The 21,170-nt window shown below is 52.7% G+C and overlaps 1 protein-coding gene across 1 annotated transcript in view; it reads left to right on the top strand.

Moving 5' to 3' along the window:
- The window catches only part of LOC142471209 (uncharacterized), a 52,104-nt gene that overhangs the window by 6,792 nt on the left and 24,142 nt on the right, over positions 1 to 21,170 (top strand). Inside the window, 2 exon segments of the mRNA XM_075578006.1 lie at positions 37 to 143; positions 752 to 868. Of these exon segments, the coding sequence (XP_075434121.1) occupies positions 45 to 143; positions 752 to 868 (216 nt within the window). The 5' untranslated portion in view covers positions 37 to 44.

Below are 21,170 nucleotides of genomic sequence, written 5' to 3'. Positions count from 1 at the left end.
AGACCTGTAGATCTTACCCATTCTGTTTGCTTCCAGAGCCCACCATGGAGCGTCTGACTAACTCGATGATGATGGACAAGAAGCATCTAGCTCAGGGAATCTTGAATCACACCCTAGACATCATCTACCTGCTGACTGGAGAGGTGAGGGCGTCTACAGAAGGTCATAATGACACCCCTCGCATCTCCTTCTGTATATAAGGGCCCTGCAGTGCATCTGTGTGTTTCTTTGAGATTACATCTGTACCTCACACAGAATCCCCATGTTTGTTGAAAAGCACAAACATATCCACAATAACTGGGAACAGAATCTTGTTAAAATCACCACAACAGTATTATCTTTTAAATAAAGTAGCACAGATTATATTTTAGTGCAGGATAGTGTCTTGTTTAAGGATTCCTGAAATATGGTCACTTTCCACATAGTATTTCAGGTTGGTCTCTCTCCTATTATTGATGTGATAGGACAAGTACAGTCACTATTCCTAACTGCAGAGGTCACCAAGTGGAGAAACACTCCCACAAGGTCCAGAGCTCATTCTTGGAGTTCCTAAGTAACTCACTGATGATGAAAAAGTACAAGGAGCTGATTACTCCCTCATATCTGTCCCTCCCACTGCAAAGAGACAGAGATAGATATGCCCCATAGTCTTTCTTCTCTGTACTTCAAAATGCACAGTGACACAGACAGAAAATGCCCTTATTCCCTATATCTGTACTTCTGACATCTCCCATGTTATCTTTTGCCTCAGAGCCCATTCTTGGAGCATCTGACTGACTCTCTGATGATGAACAAAATTAATAATGAGAAGATGACTGAGAGGATCTTGAATCACACCCAGGAGATCATCTACCTGCTGTCTGGAGAGGTGAGAGCTGCTGTAGAATGTCATAGTGCGTATGTGTGTTACTTTGAGAACCGATGTCCAGGGACAGAGGCAGTTATTCAATGACAGAGCCTGGGACAGACAAGACAACTTAGCATAGGGAGAGCACAAAATAATAAAGGGACATGACTTGGTAGAAGGAGAGAACAGATAAAGTCAATCGGCCATGAGTTTGGACACAATAGGGGATTTTGCTAGTGAGCGAATTGTCCCATTGATTGGCTTTTGTCGGAGATGGATACTCGTCTCTGTTAGCAATAATCAATCCATTGCCAATCTGGATGCTGACACAATCAGTCACACACCCAAGAGTGGTTTGTGTAAGTAGTTAGGAGTCAGTCCCATGTAATGTTTCTAAAGGCTCGACAATAAATAATCCAAGTAGGCTTTGTCTCAGTATACAATTTATTCTGCCTCTCGCAAGCAGGGAAACAGCAGTATGAAAAAACTGTTACAAAGAAATATATGGTAGCAATCAAACTATCTTAATATATAAAATTCTAAATTTGTGCGTCTGATGCTAGATGTGGTGAATCTGATTGGTCATCAGCCTCTGGCCAATCAGATTGGTGGCTCTATGACGTTACCCAACTGCCGCTACACCCAACTGCCACACACACATGCGCAAACACACACACACACACCCCACACACCACCTCCCGCCCAGGTAAGTAAGTATACCGCCGCCTCACACCCTTGCGCCTCCAGCCTCCCCTCCCAGCTCACACCCTTGCGCCTCCCCTCCCAGCTCACACCCCTGCCGCCGGGGCCTCAAACCCCTGCGCCTCCAGCCTTTGTTCCCGCCTTGCCTCCCAGCTCACACCCCTGCCGCCGGGGCCTCAAACCCCTGCGCCTCCAGCCTCTATTCCCGCCTTGCCTCCCAGCTCACACCCCTGCCGCAGGGCCGCTGCCTCACACCCCGGTACCTCCCGCCGCCTCACACCCCGGCGCCTCCTGCCGCCTCACACCCCGGCGCCTCCTGCCTCAACCGTCTGGGACCAAGCGGCGGAACGGACGGCCGGGAGGGGGCAGCCTGAGGGAGCACAAGCAGGGGGGCGCGTGCACGGGAGCCTGCAGCCTGAGGGAGCACAAGCTGGGGGCCGCGTGCACGGGAGCCTGCACCTGAGGGAGCACAAGCTGGGGGCCACGTGCACGGGAGCCTGCACCTGAGGGAGCGCGAGCGGAGGGCCGCGTGCACGGGAGCCTGCACCTGAGGGAGCACGAGCTGAGGGCCGCGTGCACGGGAGCCTACTTGCCCACGTGGGGAGGGAAATGGGCGCGGGGGTTGCGGGGGGTGGGGTGGGTGTGCGCAGTCACGGCTGGCGGGAGGTGGGGAGCCGCCTGTTCGTATCGCCGGACGTTCCACTCTCCCTACCCCCCTCCTCCTGTCCACTGTGTGTGTGTGTGACACTGTGTGTGTGACACTGTGTGTGTGACACTGTGTGTGTGTGACACTGTGTGTGTGTGACACTGTGTGTGTGTGACACTGTGTGTGTGTGACACTCTGTGTGACACTGTTTGTGACACTGTGTGTGTGTGTGACACTGTGTGTGTGTGTGTGTGTGTGTGTGACACTGTGTGTGTGTGTGACACTGTGTGTGTGTGTGACACTGTGTATGTGACACTGTGTGTGTGTGTGTGACACTGTGTGTGTGACACTGTGTGTGTGTGTGTGACACTGTGTGTGTGTGTGTGACACTGTGTGTGTGTGTGTGTGTGTGTGTGTGTGTGTGTGTGTGTGTGTGTGTGTGTGTGTGTGTGTGTGTGTGTGTGTGTGTGACACTGTGTGTGTGTGTGTATGTGTGACACTGTGTTTGTGTGTGACACTGTGTGTGTGTGTGTGTGTGTGTGTGTGGCACTGTGTGTGTGTGTGTGTGTGTGTGTGTGTGTGTGTGTGTGTGTGTGACACTGTGTGTGTGTGACACTGTGTGTGTGTGACACTGTGTGTGTCACTATTTGTGTGTGTGTGGGACACTGTAGGGTGGGGACCGGAGCTGCACATGGGGGGGGGGGGAGAGGAGCAGCGGAGAAATAGACAGGAAGAGTGGAGTGGAGGGAGCGTGAAATTTTAAGCCAGGCCAACGCCGGATGCCTGTCCTGTCCACTGTCCCCCCCCCCCCTCCTGTCCACTGTCCACTCCCTCCTGTCCACTGTCCCCCCCCTCCTGTCCACTGTCCCCCCCCTCCTGTCCACTGTCCCCCCCCTCCTGTCCACTGTCCCCCCCCCTCCTGTCCACTGCCCCCCTCTCCTGTCCACTGCCCCCCCCTCCTGTCCACTGCCCCCCCCCCCCTCCTGTCCACTGTCCGTCCCTCCCTCTGGGGGGTGGGGGAACGGAGAAATAGGGGCAGAGGAAGGAGCGGGAAATTTAACTCACGGGCAACGCCGGGTCTCTCAGCTAGTTCCTTAATAAACACAGCTCAGCGAGCTTGCTGGGATTGTGTTTATTAATTTGATTTTCAACTGGTATCAGTTGTTTGGAGGTTAGTGGCTCACCCTCCCAGGGTTTAAGCTCACCCCACCCCACATTTTAAGTAGCAAGGCTCTTTTCATGTTCTTGTGCAGTACAGGTCCACTGTGGCCATTCTCCCTTCAGCCGAGGTAAATGAGAATTTGCATAGGTAGTGTTAGGACCTGCTTACTGGTTATGCCTTGATGGGGCTTTCAGGCTTATAACGCTTTGGCCAAAGGGTTTAACTAAATGACCCTTATACAAGAGAATATATAAGTATTTGACTGTGTATTTTTGTCACATTGGAGGTAACAATGGGCTTTTCTGTCTTTTGTTTTCATTAATAGGTGATTCTCATCATTAGTCGTGCATTTGTGCAACACCTCCTTATCAATATTATCATTTCAATAGTTCACTCGAGTTTATTCTCATCTTCCCTCTTATCAAACTAGTTTCTCCCTGTTCCAAAATAATTAGTTTCTATCTCCTCTTTGTCCGGTCGAAGTAAAATATATTATCCATCTTGACCTTGCTTTTACCAGCTACCGAGTTCTGTTCTATCCCTATCCCCTTTGTTTTACATTCAACTTATTCAACTGGAATATATTGCTACAGAAGCCAGGGGTCCTCAGAAAAGGTTAGAATACAGCAGGGCCCCGGGCATGCGGCGAGTTCCGTTCTAAGGGCCCACTGCAAAGCAAAAATTGCCGGAAAGCAGAACCGGCGATATCCGGGGTGTGTGAATGTGCAAACCGGCAATTCTCCCCCACCCCCCTTTCTTCTGTGCATGCGCAACCTCCGTTCGGCGCACGCAACCTCTGCTCGACGTGCGCAACCTTCGTTAAACGCATGCGCACCCTCGGTAACCGCCCGTTCTGTGCATGCGCAACCTCTGACTTCCCAGTTCTGCGCATGTGTAGACATGGCGGCCCCCTTCTCGGTTCCACCGGATCACCGAAAATTGGGGCGCCGAGAAGCGGGGCCCTTCTGTACTAGAGTTTAAGCGATTTTGCAACTAGAAATTATTAATACTGAGCTAAAGCAATCATTACAATAATAAAGAATAGCAACATTGTTCTGTATCCAGTTTTGTTTTGCCCCTCGTTTTCTCTGCCTTTGCTGTTTCCACTCCGGACCCCTGTTATGCTTCTTTTGCAGTGGAGCTGTCATTCATCCTGTTGCCTCAGCAACCACCTTTTATTCCACCTCTGGGGTTTGTTTCTTTCCTTTCTCCCTGTCACTTGGTGCAGTCCAGGCTGTTTACCACAGAGGGCTGTCAGAAGGTAATTCTTTTCAGTGTTTGCTGCCTCCTGCCCTCTCTCCCCAGTGCTAGTTGGGAAAGTATTGTTTCTTACCTATTTATTTTTTACATCCCCCGAACACTTTCCCTTAATTTCTGTTTGTTTCCACAATAAAACATCAGAAATTCAAAGAAGACTCCATTTTGTATTTAAGAAGGAATCGAGTTATCTGCCTGTCTCAACTTATTAAGTCACAGTAAGCCTGGGACAGAACAGTAAGAAACATCCCTTCCAGAGGCAGGCTGGATACAGACTGCTACAGATGAGCAGACACAGCATACTGTAGCTGCACAATTGAATTAGAAGCCCCTCAGATCCACCCCTACACCCCACCCCGAGTACTACCAAGGGAAACACAGAACATGGGTCAGAGCAACGGACACCTGTAAGAACAGCTATCAATACGCTGACTGCAGCATGGCAGAACTCAGACCCTCACCAGACACCTTGTCTGAGTGACAACGCAGATGCGGAGTCCTTGACAGAACCGCAACAGATGCAAGATGGTGTGAGGACTAAGCAGACAACTTACACAGAAGACACACAAAATATATGAATCTCACGTTGACGCACACCGTGACATGTTAGAGAAGGCCTGGGAGAATACTGGACTTGAAATGCTTAATGTTGCAAATACTGTCAATCATGGAAAGCAGCTCTAGCAGGCTATAACTCAATTAAGGACCGACCAGCCACGTTACCAATTACTGCCAGAAACATATATCACCTACTTGACGAGAACCAATAATTGTGGAAAGCCTGCCAGAGGCGAGACCTACAAAAAACAATCAATCTGGAATGCGACGGCCGCATGTAGAGTGCAATCACGGAAGCTAAAAGTCGGAGAAAGGACCTCACAGAGCTCCGGCGCATCCAGACATTGAACTAGGTCTTTAAACAAGACTACACGTGCAAGGGCCAATTACTGTCGAAAAGAGCCATGAAATTTGAGAGAGCCCATATTGAAGAAGAGTAGCAAAGGGTCACGGCTGCATCCACCGCTGCCTCAACATGTTGGAACACCAATTTGGAAGCAAACTTAGAGGTTTACATGTAGAAAAGGAAGCCGTCGCTGCTGAAGCCCAAGCCGAGATCTTTGAAGCAGCCGGAAGACAAGATGGCGGGGAGCACTGGAGAAATCCAATAGCTTTAGAAGATCCAGCACACCAGAGACTATTTAATAAGTCTCGCCAGTATGAACGCCAGTCCACCATCTCTACCCGATGAGGAGGGTATTACAGATCCCGAAGCTATGGAGACTACACGTGAATTAGAGGAACAGCATCTACAAGCATACGCTACTTGGGGTGGCTACATCTACCACAGTGAACCACACACTCATGTGTACAGATGCACTACACCAAGCTCGCAATCCAAGTACCCAAAGAAGCACCCTTTCTCATACTTACACACAGTCACCTTACATCCACTGCATGTAAGAGATGACTGCAGGGTCCCCCTCAGCAAGGACTATTGCACATAACGCATACCCAACACACACCAAAGGAATCCAATGAACCCCACTCCACCCTTCAGTTCAATGTTGTGAACCGATATGACGGACAGGGTAACATACCCAACTACAACAGCCCACATCTTCAGCCCTAGGTACACCAACCGTATCTAGTACAAGCTATTTAAAGAATGAAAGACCAGTCACAAGATACAATTATACCAGAACACCTATCTCAGTCCATACGACAGACATGAAGCCCATAGAGAAGTGTTTTACTGGGTCCTGAGAATTGCCGGGTAACAGGTACCTGGTGGAAAAATAGAAAATTTGCAAGGCTGGGTACCAAGTACCCGTGCCAGGCAGCTTTGATTTACCTGCAGCCGGCAGCAGAGGGTGAGGAGGACCACGGCAACATTGTGGGAGCAATGGTGGACATCTTGGTGGCGGTGGCAGCAGAAAACGTCGTCGTTGAGCCGGTGGGAGAAGCGGAACACATCCTATCACAGCCAGTGCCGGTGGAAGCCGGGAAACATTACCGGAGTAGGAGCGTTAATATTGGACAACCAGCTCCTTATCCTCCGCAGCGGTCCTCATCAACCTCCGCCGCTGGCTTCATGTAAGTCTTCTGCTGCTCTGCTCCTGCCATTCTCCAAGAGGAGGACCGATGGAGCAGAGCAGAACGGAAATTACTGGACACCGGGTCACAGCCTCCTGGGTAATTTCTGGGTACCCAGTACATCACTACCATAGAGGAACCCAGGAGCCTATTTAAGGAAATTGGAGTTTGCTTCAAATGCTGCGCTTCCACAAGTCACCTCTTCAGAGACTGTAAAGAAGCTATTAAATGTACAGAGTGTGACAGTAACAAGCATGTAGCAGCTTTATATCCAGAGACATGTAAACCTAACCGACTCAAGGCCCCCAACCCTGTTTCAAAGTATGGCGGAGAGGGAGAAGAGAAAATAACACCACCATCAGTCACATCCAAGTGCACCAAGGTTTATGGAGAAGGACGTGATGCGAGATCCTGCTCTAAAATATGTCTTGTATTACACCCCGAGTGACAACCTGAAAGGGCTATAAGAGTGTACACCATCATTGATGATCAAAGCAACTGATCATTAGTTAGGTCAGAGTTCTTTGACTTGTACAATATATGAGACAATGCTTTCCCCTACACACTCAGAACATGCGCAGGACTGATGGAGACAATAGGTAGTAGAGCAAATGACTACATCACGTGTTCCATAGATGGTAGAATAAAGATACCACTCCCTACTCTTTAAGAGTGTAGTCGGATGCCAGAAAATAGCGACACTCCCACACCAGACATGGCACGTCATCACCCTCACCTCAGAAGACTAGCTGACCGTGTCCCACTGTTAGACCAAGAGACCCAGTGTAACGTACGTGCTCACCACAAGCCTGGACCGGACCGCGGGGCTGAGGTGGGGATAGATATGCACCGACCTTAGACCATGAAGCCTGATCTTTGTTGCAAATTCCGTGGTCGTACGTAGCAGGGTCGGGACTGGAGAAGGCAGGATAATCCATGGACAAGCCGGGGTCAGGATAGGAGAAGGTTGGATAAACGATATCCATGCTGGGGTTCGGCAACAGGAAGATTGAGCGAAGGTGCTCCAACGTAGACAGGAACGGGGGATCCAGTGCTTTAGCACAAAACAGCACCCCCTAGCCGGGTACAGCTGTGAGTAATGGAGACCACTGGGAGCAGGAGATTGCAGCAGGTAACAGGAACAATGATGCAGGCCTCTACAAGGAGAATATGCAGCAGGTAACAGGAACACAGATGCAGGCCTCTGCGGGACTGGAAGTAGGGAACAGGTACTGCAGACAGGACAAGAAACACTGAGGCTTCAGTGTAACTGCGGCCGCGCGGTGGGGTCTGCCAGTAACTGAGAACAATGACAAGAAGGCCAGGCAAGCCAAACACAGGCTGTGGCAAACACAGTTACTAGAGAAAGTCTATGTTCAGCAACTTTCTGGTGGGCGGGGCAGGAGTTAAATAGAACAGACAGAAAATGAGACAGAGCTGCATAGGAGGCAGCAAGAAGCAGGCTGCAGTCTAATTGCAGAAGCAGGTGATTCTTGATTGCAGGTTCAAGGGGGTCTATTTTGATCTGGTTTAAAACTGATTGGCCGGCCAATTCAGTTGAACAGCAATTCTACTTGTTTCCAAGTAGAACAAAGAAAAACCAGTCAAACAAAAATATAAAGGGAACCAACAAGTGCACTGTGAAAAGTGCACTTAAAAAAGAATATCAAAATAACCCATGATGCGGGATACCGAGCAGAGCACCCCGCCTAACGCCCACTGGGAGGCAAACTCCGAAACCGTCCCAGCGGACTCGGCGTACGTGAACTCTGCCTGGATACGGGAGTGCAACAGCGCCCGGAACACTGCCACGATGTTCGTTGGGACCCCCCTCTCCAAACGCTGCCTCCTGGTCTTGTAAATGGCTACCTTAGCCGTTGCCAGGAGCAGGTTGACTAGGAGATCCCTAGGCTTATTGTCTCGGGACACTGGGCACCCGAAAATAAAAAGATGAGGGGAAAAATTTAGCCAGAACTGCAGAAGAAGGCTCCTCAAGGTGGATAAGAGGGGCTGCAGTCTGGCGCAACTTAGATAGATGTGGTATACGGACTCTCGCTCGCCACAGAAGGGACAGGAGGCGAGGGAGTCCGTGAAGTGTGCCAAATACTCTCCTGTGCTCAGCGCTCCGTGGAGGACCCTCCAACTCAAATCCCCGGCGGGACAGGGAACCAAAGCTGAATAAAGTTCCCTCCACCGGGGTCTCTCACCCTCGTTCGCAGGAAATACCCGCCTCCAGATGGTATCATGGCGGGTGACAAGGGCGAGGTAGTGCACTATATGGAGCACCAGAGAATACAGGACTTTCTTTGGCATGCCGCGGAAACACGCCGGAGACATATCCCCCAACCTGCTGAGGTTGGGGGAGAGAGGAGCCCGAGGGGGTTGCCGTGGTTTGGGTTCCACGCAAAGATCCGGAGAGCTGAAGTTGATAGGTTGACAAGGCTCTCCGGTCTGCAATACCCCCTTGATGAAGGTGCGTGAGTCGGGGTGGATGGCATCTTTAATCTCTCAGATCAAACGACGAGGGACGCGGGCAGTAGGCATACCCATACGGGGCGCAAGCACCTCTGCGCTTACCCAGTCTCGCCGCTCATAGTCCAAGAGATCCCCGACTCTGGTCACCTGCGCCAGGATTAGCCGGCGGCAAATAGAGGGTGAATCCAACATCCGAGCCCCCACTGCCGGATTATACAGCAGGGGCTCGGCGAGGAAATCAACCCCCGCCGCCTGTTCCTTCCTGGTTGCCGAGACCAGTTTCCAGGCCTTTAACATGTCCCGGTAGTATGCCGGCAGCTCCGAGAGGTTTCTACCTAAACCCACGGGCCTGATGATAAACAGTTGCCGGTCATACCTCAGATTGCGCAACTGGCGAAAGAAACTGGTTGCCAGCTGGCACCACTGCGGAGACGGATCTGCGAATAGGTATCTCTGCAGGTATTGGAGGCGAAAAGTGTGTAACTGGGAGCGGACACACACCACTCCCTGTCCACCCTCCTCCAAAGGGAGACACGCAACTCCCGCAGAGACCCAATGCTTCCCCATCCAGAGAAATTCCATCAATCTCCTCTGGATCTTGTTGATAAATTCGGGGGGCGGACCCATGGCTATCAGCCGGTGCCAAAGCTGACTGGCCACCAGCTGGTTGATCACCAGGGTTCTTCCCCTAAGGGAAAGCATTCTCGACAGATACACCCATGACCCCAGACGAGCAATGACTCGTTCTTCAAGATCACTGAAGTTTTCTGGGGCTGGGTCTTCCGCAGCAGACAGGTATACTCCCAGATATTTGAGAGTATCGCTCTCCCACGAGATATTACGAAACGTGGGGGGCAAAGAGTCTACTTGTAAGGGACCCACCAAAATGCCGGAGCACTTGGACCAGTTGATCCGAGCAGAAGAGGCCGCAGTGTAGACCTCTTGGCACGCTTGTGCCCGCTCTAGATCAACTAGGTCCTGGGCCACGAGGAGCACGTCATCGGCATAAGCCGACAGGACTACCCGCATGTCGGGCTCCCGCAGCACCAGCCCGGTGAGCCTCCTCCTCAGTAGGCAGAGGAAAGGCTCGATGGCCAGCGCGTATAGTTGCCCAGACAGGGGACACCCCTGACGTACTCCCCGACCAAACACAAAAGGTGCCGTCAGGGACCAATTAATTTTAACCAGACACTCTGCAGAGGCGTACAGCATCTGGAGAAGGCCCACAAATTGTGGGCCAAAGCCAAACGCCCGCAGGGTCTGCATGAGGTAACGGTGATCCACCTTGTCAAATGCCTTTTCCTGATCTAGGGACAGGAAGGCGAGTGACAGACCAGTCCTCTGCGCGTGGTGTAGCAGGTCCCGGACCAGAAAAATGTTGTCATGAATGCTCCGGCCCGGGACAGTATAGGACTGGTCGGGGTGAATCACCTCTGCCAGCACGGACTTGAGCCTCTGCGAAAGCGCTTTGGCCACGATCTTATAATCCGTGCTGAGCAGTGAGACCGGTCGCCAGTTGGAAATCTGGCGAAGATCCCCCTTCTTCGGCAGCAGAGACAGTACTGCCCGTCGACATGAAAGGGGCATCTGACCGGTCTCCAGGGCTTCGGCTAGGACCTCGGTGAAATCAGGTCCCAGCATCTCCCAAAAAAACTGGAAGAATTCCATGGTCAGCCCGTCCAGCCGCGGCGTTTTTCCGCGGGACAGGAGACTTAGGGCCCCAGAGAGCTCGGCCAGAGTCAAAGGTAACTCAAGCCACTCTCTTTCACCCTCACCGACCGCGGGAAGCCCCTCCCATAAGTCCCTGCATGCATCCAACTGGATGGACTCCGGAGAGAAAAGATCTATGTAAAACCTCCGGGTTCTGTCCCGGATGCTCTCCGGGTCAGTCAGAGGGGTACCGTCCTCCGCTAGCAAGCAGGTGATGTGTTTACGGTTTCCCCTCTTTTTCTCCAGCGCGTAGAAGAGGCGCGATCCGCGACCCATCTCCCGAAGGAAGCAGATGCGAGATCGCACATACGCCCCCCGAGCTCTCCGATCTTCCAAGTCCCGGAGAGCGCTCTTCCTCTCCACGTATGTACAATGCAGGTATTGGTCTCCTGACACAGACAGCCGCCTCTCGAGATCAAGCACCTCTTCTCTAAGGGCCTCGATCTCAGCATCGCGCCGCCTGCTGGCACCTTTCGTGTGTTCTTGACATACGAGGCGCAGATGCACCTTGCCCACGTCCCACCACTGCTCTAACGTGGCAAAGTCTGACCTGCAACCTCTCCAGGCCATCCAAAAGTCTCGGACCGACGTCGCAAACCCCTTGTCCTCCAACAACGTATTGTTGAAATGCCAATAGGCGCCCGAGGGCGCTGCTGGTGTTAGCGCCACCGTCACGGACGCACATTTGTGGTCTGAAAACGGCGCCAGCCTAATGGTACTGGACTGGGCTCGCGACAGGCTGTGGCTGGAAATGTACAACCTGTCGATCCTGGACCAGGATATCCGTTCACCTCTAAACACCCTAACATAGGTGAACTCAGTGGATACCTCGGGATGTTGTTCTCGCCAGACGTCTACCAAGGAGTAGCGGGTGATGGCCTCCCGCAAGTCCAACGCTGAACCCGGGTGTGGCTCCGGACCACTCCGGTCCTTTAGAGCCTCGAAGGTGCAGTTAAAATCACCTCTTCAGAGACTGTAAAGAAGCTATTAAATGTACAGAGTGTGACAGTAACAAGCATGTAGCAGCTTTATATCCAGAGACATGTAAACCTAACCGACTCAAGGCCCCCAACCCTGTTTCAAAGTATGGCGGAGAGGGAGAAGAGAAAATAACACCACCATCAGTCACATCCAAGTGCACCAAGGTTTATGGAGAAGGACGTGATGCGAGATCCTGCTCTAAAATATGTCTTGTATTACACCCCGAGTGACAACCTGAAAGGGCTATAAGAGTGTACACCATCATTGATGATCAAAGCAACTGATCATTAGTTAGGTCAGAGTTCTTTGACTTGTACAATATATGAGACAATGCTTTCCCCTACACACTCAGAACATGCGCAGGACTGATGGAGACAATAGGTAGTAGAGCAAATGACTACATCACGTGTTCCATAGATGGTAGAATAAAGATACCACTCCCTACTCTTTAAGAGTGTAGTCGGATGCCAGAAAATAGCGACACTCCCACACCAGACATGGCACGTCATCACCCTCACCTCAGAAGACTAGCTGACCGTGTCCCACTGTTAGACCAAGAGACCCAGTGTAACGTACGTGCTCACCACAAGCCTGGACCGGACCGCGGGGCTGAGGTGGGGATAGATATGCACCGACCTTAGACCATGAAGCCTGATCTTTGTTGCAAATTCCGTGGTCGTACGTAGCAGGGTCGGGACTGGAGAAGGCAGGATAATCCATGGACAAGCCGGGGTCAGGATAGGAGAAGGTTGGATAAACGATATCCATGCTGGGGTTCGGCAACAGGAAGATTGAGCGAAGGTGCTCCAACGTAGACAGGAACGGGGGATCCAGTGCTTTAGCACAAAACAGCACCCCCTAGCCGGGTACAGCTGTGAGTAATGGAGACCACTGGGAGCAGGAGATTGCAGCAGGTAACAGGAACAATGATGCAGGCCTCTACAAGGAGAATATGCAGCAGGTAACAGGAACACAGATGCAGGCCTCTGCGGGACTGGAAGTAGGGAACAGGTACTGCAGACAGGACAAGAAACACTGAGGCTTCAGTGTAACTGCGGCCGCGCGGTGGGGTCTGCCAGTAACTGAGAACAATGACAAGAAGGCCAGGCAAGCCAAACACAGGCTGTGGCAAACACAGTTACTAGAGAAAGTCTATGTTCAGCAACTTTCTGGTGGGCGGGGCAGGAGTTAAATAGAACAGACAGAAAATGAGACAGAGCTGCATAGGAGGCAGCAAGAAGCAGGCTGCAGTCTAATTGCAGAAGCAGGTGATTCTTGATTGCAGGTTCAAGGGGGTCTATTTTGATCTGGTTTAAAACTGATTGGCCGGCCAATTCAGTTGAACAGCAATTCTACTTGTTTCCAAGTAGAACAAAGAAAAACCAGTCAAACAAAAATATAAAGGGAACCAACAAGTGCACTGTGAAAAGTGCACTTAAAAAAGAATATCAAAATAACCCATGATGCGGGATACCGAGCAGAGCACCCCGCCTAACGCCCACTGGGAGGCAAACTCCGAAACCGTCCCAGCGGACTCGGCGTACGTGAACTCTGCCTGGATACGGGAGTGCAACAGCGCCCGGAACACTGCCACGATGTTCGTTGGGACCCCCCTCTCCAAACGCTGCCTCCTGGTCTTGTAAATGGCTACCTTAGCCGTTGCCAGGAGCAGGTTGACTAGGAGATCCCTAGGCTTATTGTCTCGGGACACTGGGCACCCGAAAATAAAAAGATGAGGGGAAAAATTTAGCCAGAACTGCAGAAGAAGGCTCCTCAAGGTGGATAAGAGGGGCTGCAGTCTGGCGCAACTTAGATAGATGTGGTATACGGACTCTCGCTCGCCACAGAAGGGACAGGAGGCGAGGGAGTCCGTGAAGTGTGCCAAATACTCTCCTGTGCTCAGCGCTCCGTGGAGGACCCTCCAACTCAAATCCCCGGCGGGACAGGGAACCAAAGCTGAATAAAGTTCCCTCCACCGGGGTCTCTCACCCTCGTTCGCAGGAAATACCCGCCTCCAGATGGTATCATGGCGGGTGACAAGGGCGAGGTAGTGCACTATATGGAGCACCAGAGAATACAGGACTTTCTTTGGCATGCCGCGGAAACACGCCGGAGACATATCCCCCAACCTGCTGAGGTTGGGGGAGAGAGGAGCCCGAGGGGGTTGCCGTGGTTTGGGTTCCACGCAAAGATCCGGAGAGCTGAAGTTGATAGGTTGACAAGGCTCTCCGGTCTGCAATACCCCCTCGATGAAGGTGCGTGAGTCGGGGTGGATGGCATCTTTAATCTCCCAGATCAAACGACGAGGGACGCGGGCAGTAGGCATACCCATACGGGGCGCAAGCACCTCTGCGCTTACCCAGTCTCGCCGCTCATAGTCCAAGAGATCCCCGACTCTGGTCACCTGCGCCAGGATTAGCCGGCGGCAAATAGAGGGTGAATCCAACATCCGAGCCCCCACTGCCGGATTATACAGCAGGGGCTCGGCGAGGAAATCAACCCCCGCCGCCTGTTCCTTCCTGGTTGCCGAGACCAGTTTCCAGGCCTTTAACATGTCCCGGTAGTATGCCGGCAGCTCCGAGAGGTTTCTACCTAAACCCACGGGCCTGATGATAAACAGTTGCCGGTCATACCTCAGATTGCGCAACTGGCGAAAGAAACTGGTTGCCAGCTGGCACCACTGCGGAGACGGATCTGCGAATAGGTATCTCTGCAGGTATTGGAGGCGAAAAGTGTGTAACTGGGAGCGGACACACACCACTCCCTGTCCACCCTCCTCCAAAGGGAGACACGCAACTCCCGCAGAGACCCAATGCTTCCCCATCCAGAGAAATTCCATCAATCTCCTCTGGATCTTGTTGATAAATTCGGGGGGCGGACCCATGGCTATCAGCCGGTGCCAAAGCTGACTGGCCACCAGCTGGTTGATCACCAGGGTTCTTCCCCTAAGGGAAAGCATTCTCGACAGATACACCCATGACCCCAGACGAGCAATGACTCATTCTTCAAGATCACTGAAGTTTTCTGGGGCTGGGTCTTCCGCAGCAGACAGGTATACTCCCAGATATTTGAGAGTATCGCTCTCCCACGAGATATTACGAAACGTGGGGGGCAAAGAGTCTACTTGTAAGGGACCCACCAAAATGCCGGAGCACTTGGACCAGTTGATCCGAGCAGAAGAGGCCGCAGTGTAGACCTCTTGGCACGCTTGTGCCCGCTCTAGATCAACTAGGTCCTGGGCCACGAGGAGCACGTCATCGGCATAAGCCGACAGGACTACCCGCATGTCGGGCTCCCGCAGCACCAGCCCGGTGAGCCTCCTCCTCAGTAGGCAGAGGAAAGGCTCGATGGCCAGCGCGTATAGTTGCCCAGACAGGGGACACCCCTGACGTACTCCCCGACCAAACACAAAAGGTGCCGTCAGGGACCAATTAATTTTAACCAGACACTCTGCAGAGGCGTACAGCATCTGGAGAAGGCCCACAAATTGTGGGCCAAAGCCAAACGCCCGCAGGGTCTGCATGAGGTAACGGTGATCCACCTTGTCAAATGCCTTTTCCTGATCTAGGGACAGGAAGGCGAGTGACAGACCAGTCCTCTGCGCGTGGTGTAGCAGGTCCCGTACCAGAAAAATGTTGTCATGAATGCTCCGGCCCGGGACAGTATATGACTGGTCGGGGTGAATCACCTCTGCCAGCACGGACTTGAGCCTCTGCGAAAGCGCTTTGGCCACGATCTTATAATCCGTGCTGAGCAGTGAGACCGGTCGCCAGTTGGAAATCTGGCGAAGATCCCCCTTCTTCGGCAGCAGAGACAGTACTGCCCGTCGACATGAAAGGGGCATCTGACCGGTCTCCAGGGCTTCGGCTAGGACCTCGGTGAAATCAGGTCCCAGCATCTCCCAAAAAAACTGGAAGAATTCCATGGTCAGCCCGTCCAGCCGCGGCGTTTTTCCGCGGGACAGGAGACTTAGGGCCCCAGAGAGCTCGGCCAGAGTCAAAGGTAACTCAAGCCACTCTCTTTCACCCTCACCGACCGCGGGAAGCCCCTCCCATAAGTCCCTGCATGCATCCAACTGGATGGACTCCGGAGAGAAAAGATCTATGTAAAACCTCCGGGTTCTGTCCCGGATGCTCTCCGGGTCAGTCAGAGGGGTACCGTCCTCCGCTAGCAAGCAGGTGATGTGTTTACGGTTTCCCCTCTTTTTCTCCAGCGCGTAGAAGAGGCGCGATCCGCGACCCATCTCCCGAAGGAAGCAGATGCGAGATCGCACATACGCCCCCCGAGCTCTCCGATCTTCCAAGTCCCGGAGAGCGCTCTTCCTCTCCACGTATGTACAATGCAGGTATTGGTCTCCTGACACAGACAGCCGCCTCTCGAGATCAAGCACCTCTTCTCTAAGGGCCTCGATCTCAGCATCGCGCCGCCTGCTGGCACCTTTCGTGTGTTCTTGACATACGAGGCGCAGATGCACCTTGCCCACGTCCCACCACTGCTCTAACGTGGCAAAGTCTGACCTGCAACCTCTCCAGGCCATCCAAAAGTCTCGGACCGACGTCGCAAACCCCTTGTCCTCCAACAACGTATTGTTGAAATGCCAATAGGCGCCCGAGGGCGCTGCTGGTGTTAGCGCCACCGTCACGGACGCACATTTGTGGTCTGAAAACGGCGCCAGCCTAATGGTACTGGACTGGGCTCGCGACAGGCTGTGGCTGGAAATGTACAACCTGTCGATCCTGGACCAGGATATCCGTTCACCTCTAAACACCCTAACATAGGTGAACTCAGTGGATACCTCGGGATGTTGTTCTCGCCAGACGTCTACCAAGGAGTAGCGGGTGATGGCCTCCCGCAAGTCCAACGCTGAACCCGGGTGTGGCTCCGGACCACTCCGGTCCTTTAGAGCCTCGAAGGTGCAGTTAAAATCACCCCCGAGCACCACGTGTTTGTCCGCGTCGACTGTCTCCAGGTATTCAGACAATCTGACGAAGAACTGCCTTCTCAGGGATCCGGTGGCAGGAGCATACACGTTCAAGAAGTTAAACGTGTAGTCCTCGTGCCGGACCCTGAGATGCAACAGGCGACTTGGAACAACAGTTTTGGCAAGCAGCAGCTCAGGTTGAAAGGATTCAGAGAACAGGTTCATGATGACGAAGTGAGGTGGCTGAAGAAGACCTTGCCTCGCCACTCCAGATGCCAGCTGGCTTCAGCCTCTGGAGTGGTATGGGTTTCCTGCAGGAAACTCACAGAATACTTTCCCTTTTGTAAAAAGGAGAGTACCTGGAACCTGCGAAACCCGTCCTTACATCCATTTACGTTTAGCGTACCGATGCTCAAAGCCATTGGTAATCAAGAGTCTTGCTTCCCATAGGCGCTCAGGGTACTATACCCCGAGAAGCCTTTACGTGCTCTCGCAACACTTTGTTAAACTTTAGGACCCGAACATGTTCGATAGTCCCGGAGAGTTTGGCCTTGTGGTTAGCCCTGATATATACTCTAAGAGAGTGGAGAATGACCGAAACATCTTTCCACCTCTCAAGGGCCAACTGCACCTTCGTATGTCCGTGTCTGCAGAGGGTAGCCTCCAGGAAACTAGCTCCCGGGCAGGGATAACAGGGGTCGAGGAGTCCACCGACTCCATGGTGCCAGAGGACGCCCCACTGAGCCCCAACTCCCCAGGCTCCTCTTGGCTGGAGAATTCAAGACCCCCGTCCTTCTCTGCGGGGGCCTCTCTCAGCCCTAGATTGGATCCCCTCCTCGGTGTTTCCACGAGGGGGTCCACTATGCTCTCCACATCCATCCCTGAGTCAGGATGTTCAGGGGCAGCTGGTGGCGACATGGCGGAGGCAGTAGTCTCCCGAGAGTCCTCAGGGGCCACAGAGGCACACAGTGCCCTACTAGTTTCCTCTAGCGCCATACAGATGAATGGCATGCCACGGGTGTTTGCATCACCTGCGGGAGGGCACTCACCAACCGCGGGAGGGCACTCATCAACCGCGGGAGGGAAGTCACCAACCTCAGGAGGGCACTCACCATCCGCGGAAGGGCACTCACCATCCGCGGGAGGGCACTCACCATCCGCGGGAGGGCACTCACCATCCGCGGGAGGGCACTCACCATCCGCGGGAGGGCACTCACCATCCGCGGGAGGGCACTCACCATCCGCGGGAGGGCACTCACCATCCGCGGGAGGGCACCCACCATCCGCAGGAGGGCACTCATCAGCAAGGACCTCATAGGGAGGGTCTATCCCAGCAGTCACTCCCAATAAAGTGCCTGCCCAAAACTCCGCACTAAGAGGGTTCAGGTCAGACAACTCCCAGATGTAATCTGAAGTGCTCACCAAAACACCCTCGAAACCCCCAACCACGGGGGTCAGCCCTAGCCCATCTCCTTCCTCCGGTGACTCAAACCGCAGCTTTTTATCCCTATGTGCGTCACCCGAAGGCAGTACAAGCGGAAGGGGATCCCGGTCGACCCCCGAGTCCCCGAAGACAGCTATCTTTCCTGTGTCCGGTGGGGTAAATTCACCAAAACACAAGTCTCCGGGGGATGCTCTTCAACCCAGAGGGGCGTTGGGAGGCTCCCCAACGTCTATTTCTAGGGGTAAGGCCTCATGCTGTTGAGCACTTTAGCCTTCCACCCCAGAGATGTCGGGTACCTCCTCTTGCATTCCCTCCAGATCTTCGAGGGGGGAGGGGGCTGTACATTTATGGGATCTGGCTCACACTGGTTAATCCCAACCAGTGGGCCGGATGGAGCCACCTCGTGCGGAACTGATGTTCCGTTCCCTTTAGGAGACATCCGCGGGTGAACGTAATACTGTTCACCCTCCTCGACCTCCTCAATCACCCTCTTGTTTTTGGTTTTAAATTTGCTCTTCCTGGGGATTGATTCCCCAGGAGAGGGTGCCGCTGCCTCCCCAGCAGGAACTTCCTCCCGCTCCCCCACACCTTGTACGGTGCTTACATTGGGGGTAAGGGGTTCTTGGGGAGGGGGGACAGTGACAACAGAGGGTGACTGTTCTGGGGTGACTTTTTCCTTCTCCCTCTTATTTGGGGGGAGAGGTTCAGATGTCACTGTTTGAGATGGAGCAGTGACATCTTCTGCGGTCCCAGGGGGGACCTGGGCTCTCGAGGGCTTTTCCTTTCCTCTGTTCTTTGGGGAGAGGTACAGATGTCACGGGATTGGACAGCAACATCTCCTACGGTCCCAGGGGGACCTGGGCCCTCGAGAGCCCCGCTGTGGTAGGCACAGCGGTACCGGGTGTCTTGGCAGAGGGAGGGGCGGGTGCAGGAGCTAAGGTGGGATTTCTGTTCCCTTTGTTGCAACTCCTACGAGTGTGCCTCAGCTCCTTGCACAGATAACACCTAACCCCCTCCGTGCCATAGAACACAGTGTATTGAATGCCCTCGTAGGGCACCCTAAAGGACCCCTCCACAGATTCTGTGCTCCCCGGCAGTAGCAGTTGTACCTGCCGCCTAAATGAGAGCACATGCCTCAGCGCCCTATCCCTGCAGCCCAAAGGCAATTTTGTTATAGGAGACTTAATGTCTCCCAGGGTTTGCAGGTGCGGCCGCAAGAGGCTGTCTGGGATGAAGGGGGGCACATTTGAAAGAATGACCTTTGTGCCTAACCCCTCCATGGGTTCTATAGGGATGTAGGTCCCTCCTACATTGATGCTTTTCTGCACCAGGGTGTGGGTGGCAGCCAGCGTACGGAGGAAGAAAATGACCCTCCCATACATCTTGCTGGCCGCCACCACAGCAGAGGGACCCACAACGTCTGCCACAGCCCTTACATAAATTTCCATGCTAAGGCCAGGTGACATTGGGCACCTCACCCCAAGCTTCCTGCTCACACAGGGCGTGGCCCCAGCATTGTTGTTGCTGGGGTCAACGCCTGCAGCTGTTACCTGCGCCCATGTTTGAGCTGGGGCCACGCTGCTAACAGGCGCTGGGGGAGGCGTGGCCAGGACACTGGAAGGACCAGACCTAGGGCTGTGGCTAACGCTATTGCTCTTAGGGACCCCAGTTTTTGGGGTCCTGTATCCGGGTGTTGCCCCCGTTGCCGCACTACTCCTACTTCCCTTAGGCATGATAATAATAGGCCTTTTAGTCAGGGGAGGAGGTAGTGTTTAGAGAGAGAGGTGCAAAAGGAACTGTCCTTTTAAGAACCAATTAACCTCTCTGCAAAGGGAGGGGGAAAAAAACAGTTTTTAAAAACCTGCTGTAGTTTTTTTCTTTTCCCCTTATTAGTTTATCTCTCTCTGTTGCAATTAGCCACACCACAATTTTACAAGTCTTTTTAAAGAAAGACACAGAGCTCCAATTGCAAGTGAAAAAGAGGAATCAGGCTTTAGAAAAATAAAGTGAAATTAGAAGTAAAACAACCAGGGGTGGGGGAGGAGAGAGGGGTTGAAAGCTACAGTTTCCAGCTGCCAAAGTGCAGCTGTGCTGGGATTGAAACACTGCAGCCCCTGGGTGAAAAACCAAAAACGGGTTTTAAACCCCAAAAACAACATAAAAACCTCTACAAAACACACAATCCCCCACAGTTTTACTCCAAAATATAACAAATGAAAAGAAGAAAAAATACAACCTGATTCCACAATGCCTAGGAGCTCTTCATATACGCTTCTGAGTGGAAGGAGAAGCAGGATCCAGCCTAGGTTCACACAGGAAAACAGGAACTGCAGACAAGAAACACTGAGGCTTCAGTGTAACCGCGGTGGGGTCTGCCAGTAATTGAGAACAAGAAGGCCAGGCAGGCCAAACACAGGCTGAGGCAAACACAGTTACTATAGAAGGTCTATGTTCAGCAACTTCCTGGTGGGCGGGGCAGGAGTTAAATAGAACAGATAGCAAATGAGACAGAGCTGCATAGGAGGCAGCAAGAAGCAGGCTGCAGTCTAATTGCAGAAGCAGGTGATTCTTGATTGTAGGTTCAAGGGGGAGTTTCCTAGAAGCTGCAAGGTTCTATAAGGACAAGGTTTCAGCAAAACCCAGGAGCGGATTCCTTACACCCAGGTCTTACTACTGCTTGGCAGGGCTATCTTGAGTTTATACAAAATCCACAAACAGCGCAATGGATCCCATAACACCCCGTATGCCCAAAGACTTGACCTGGGGTGGGTAATTGTGGGTTACGTATGCATTGACAAAGTGCACAGACCGACAACATCGATGCCCTATAAACAAACATTGGATAATGGACGTGCATCTCTCTTCAAACCATGTCCTAACCACTTCGACATATAAGTAGGGCTTGGCAACGAAGAGAAACAAAGGCATATC

The sequence above is a fragment of the Ascaphus truei genome, chromosome 20 (assembly GCF_040206685.1).
Source record: "Ascaphus truei isolate aAscTru1 chromosome 20, aAscTru1.hap1, whole genome shotgun sequence".
NCBI lineage: Eukaryota > Metazoa > Chordata > Amphibia > Anura > Ascaphidae > Ascaphus > Ascaphus truei.
Note: the sequence above shows the minus strand (reverse complement) of the source record. Positions and strands in the feature narration are given on the sequence as shown.